Genomic DNA, 2,451 nt, shown 5'->3' on the forward strand with positions numbered 1-2,451 from the left:
TATGTCTGTATGTATGTATGTTTGTATGTATGTACCTATGTATGTATGTATGTATGTTTGTATGTATGTACCTATGTATGTATGTATGTATGTATAATATATATATATGTGTGTGTGTGTGTGTGTGTTCATGTATATACATATATTTATCTATATCTATATTTGTATATATATATATATATATATATATGTATATATATATATATATATCATATATATGTATATATGTATATATGTATATATATGTGTGTATATATATATATATATATATATATATAATACACCTATGCAGACATACATATGTATCATTAAAACTGAGGAAGTCCATTCTGACCTCCACAGACGCAAATTTGAATCGTCATGAGCAGTTGAGGTTTAGTGGTATCGTTTATACTGTTGTGATGCCCATGATATGACTATACAGAGCCTCTTGCTTACTGAATATACAGCAGTATGCCGTGCGTCGTTTTCGTATCTAAGCCTGTCTGTCAATTGACCTCGACAACGGATCATAGCGTCCCTTTCTCGGCAATTCCCCCACGGCTGCTGATGTAATTAGCCCATCCAGCTCGAATACATACCTTTTAACTCGCAATTGGCACATTCCTTGCTATCTCGCTAACCAAAAAATACGCACGTGACACGGTAACTACCTTGAGTATCTACATACACCATCTGCCGCAGTGCACCCATGACAAAGTAGGCCATGCTATGCTAGCTGCTCTGATGCCGCAGATATTGACATACGATCGATCGATCTCCCCTCTGCGACAACATCGCTTCTAAATACTTCAGAAAAAGCCTCCCGCCATCCCCGCCTGCTACCTCAAGCATGCATGCAGTAAGCTGTATATGATACTTTATACTTCTCCTAGTGCATGACAGTGTGTCCACGATCACTCTGGCTTCTCCAGTAAGTTCGCCCGTACCTTAGCCAGCACTTCCGGGTCGACACCACACTCGTTCAGTACATACCCCTCAACTGACCCGTACTTGTCTTTCATATGCTGCAGCAGATTACGCATCCACTGTGGTTCAGCAACCATACTACCTTTCATCTGCGCGTCAGGAATGCCATAGCCCTTCAAGCTACTGCCCTTACAAAATCCTCGGAACGATCTATCGAAGTCCAGATTAGTTAGACTGTATTCGCTGATGATGACCTCTTCTTCTACATTGAGTAGGGTGAGTAGAAGTGCAACAAAGATACCGGTGCGATCTTTGCCTGCGGTGCAATGCACCACGCACGCCAGGTTGTCCTTATCCGATAACAATACCAAGAACTGTCCAAACAGCTCTACTACCATGTTGTCCACAATGTCAATGTAGTACTCCCCCAGCGATGGCTGTATCCTGTGTCTGTTGAACAGTAGCAGATTTACCACGTCCCTAAGCTGTATCATACTCGCCCAGAGCGTGAGCTTATCTTCCACCCCAGTTAGCGTTGAATCGCGTGCACTAATCTTTGTGAGATCGTCTGGCAACTTGGTTTTCTCTCGTTTTGATCTCAAATCTACTACCGTGCCTATATTAAGTGCAATAAGAGTGTCTATATCCTCCTCTTTAATGCGTGCCAGGTGTGCTGATCTGTACAGAACCTGCTTCTTTATTCTCAATCCATCGCGTGTGGGGATTCCAGCTAGACCTCGGAAGTTGATAACACCTTTTAGCTGTATTATGTTGTCTGTACTTACACTGGGAAGGTGTACAACCAGTGCTTTCGGATCGACATCCTTCACGAGCAGTCCGCCTTTGTGTATAAGAGAGTTGAGCAACTCTACAGCACATGCACAACCTGCTAAGACGATGCTTGCGGTGGTCGCATTGAAGTAGTACGCCACGAGTGAGAGCGACGATGCCCCCAGTGATGTGCGCACCATCTAATCAAACGTTTTTGTGAGAAAACGCACACACTCAATATCCTAATACGAGACAGCTATTGACATGGCAAGGACTATGCTTAAGTTATATATACTGCGTATCACTTATCGAGAGAGTGGGATTGGAAAGCTCTATATATTTAATTGATATTTTCACGGCCCTGTTTTATCAAATAACCAGAGCTTATACAATTCGGATCAGGCACATATTTTTTCAGAGGTATGTAAAATGTAGGGGCCGTCTCCACTACTACTCTCTAGTCTACTAGTAGTAGAGAGAGGGGGTCATGATATCTCAGCTCCAAATTTTATGAAACGAATTTCTATTATTAGAAATAGAGCGAAAAAAGGAAGCTTTCTGAAATCGGAGAATCGTAAAAATATGAAATGTAGCCCAAGTTGTTTGTCGTCAACAACACAGCTTGCGAGATAGTAGTAACTTAACATTTATACCTCACCACAATACAAACAAAACAAGTATATCACAGATTAAATAGTACAGCAACAATATGGGTATGTGTGATAACGAATGCATCGGGATATTTAGAAGTAGTCCGCGTAATACTATATA

General features: G+C 41.3%; 1 protein-coding gene across 1 annotated transcript; it reads right to left on the bottom strand.

The window, feature by feature from the left end:
• Window positions 1-357: 357 nt before the first annotated feature.
• SARC_14340 (hypothetical protein) lies at window positions 358-2,000 on the bottom strand. The gene has a single exon (XM_014291529.1). It carries the CDS (start codon window positions 1,878-1,880, stop codon window positions 897-899), a length of 984 nt encoding a protein of 327 aa, XP_014147004.1. The 5' UTR covers window positions 1,881-2,000; the 3' UTR covers window positions 358-896.
• Between the last annotated feature and the right edge of the window lie 451 nt (window positions 2,001-2,451).

Source organism: Sphaeroforma arctica (genome assembly GCF_001186125.1).
Source record: "Sphaeroforma arctica JP610 unplaced genomic scaffold supercont1.4483, whole genome shotgun sequence".
NCBI classification, from domain to species: Eukaryota; class Ichthyosporea; order Ichthyophonida; genus Sphaeroforma; species Sphaeroforma arctica.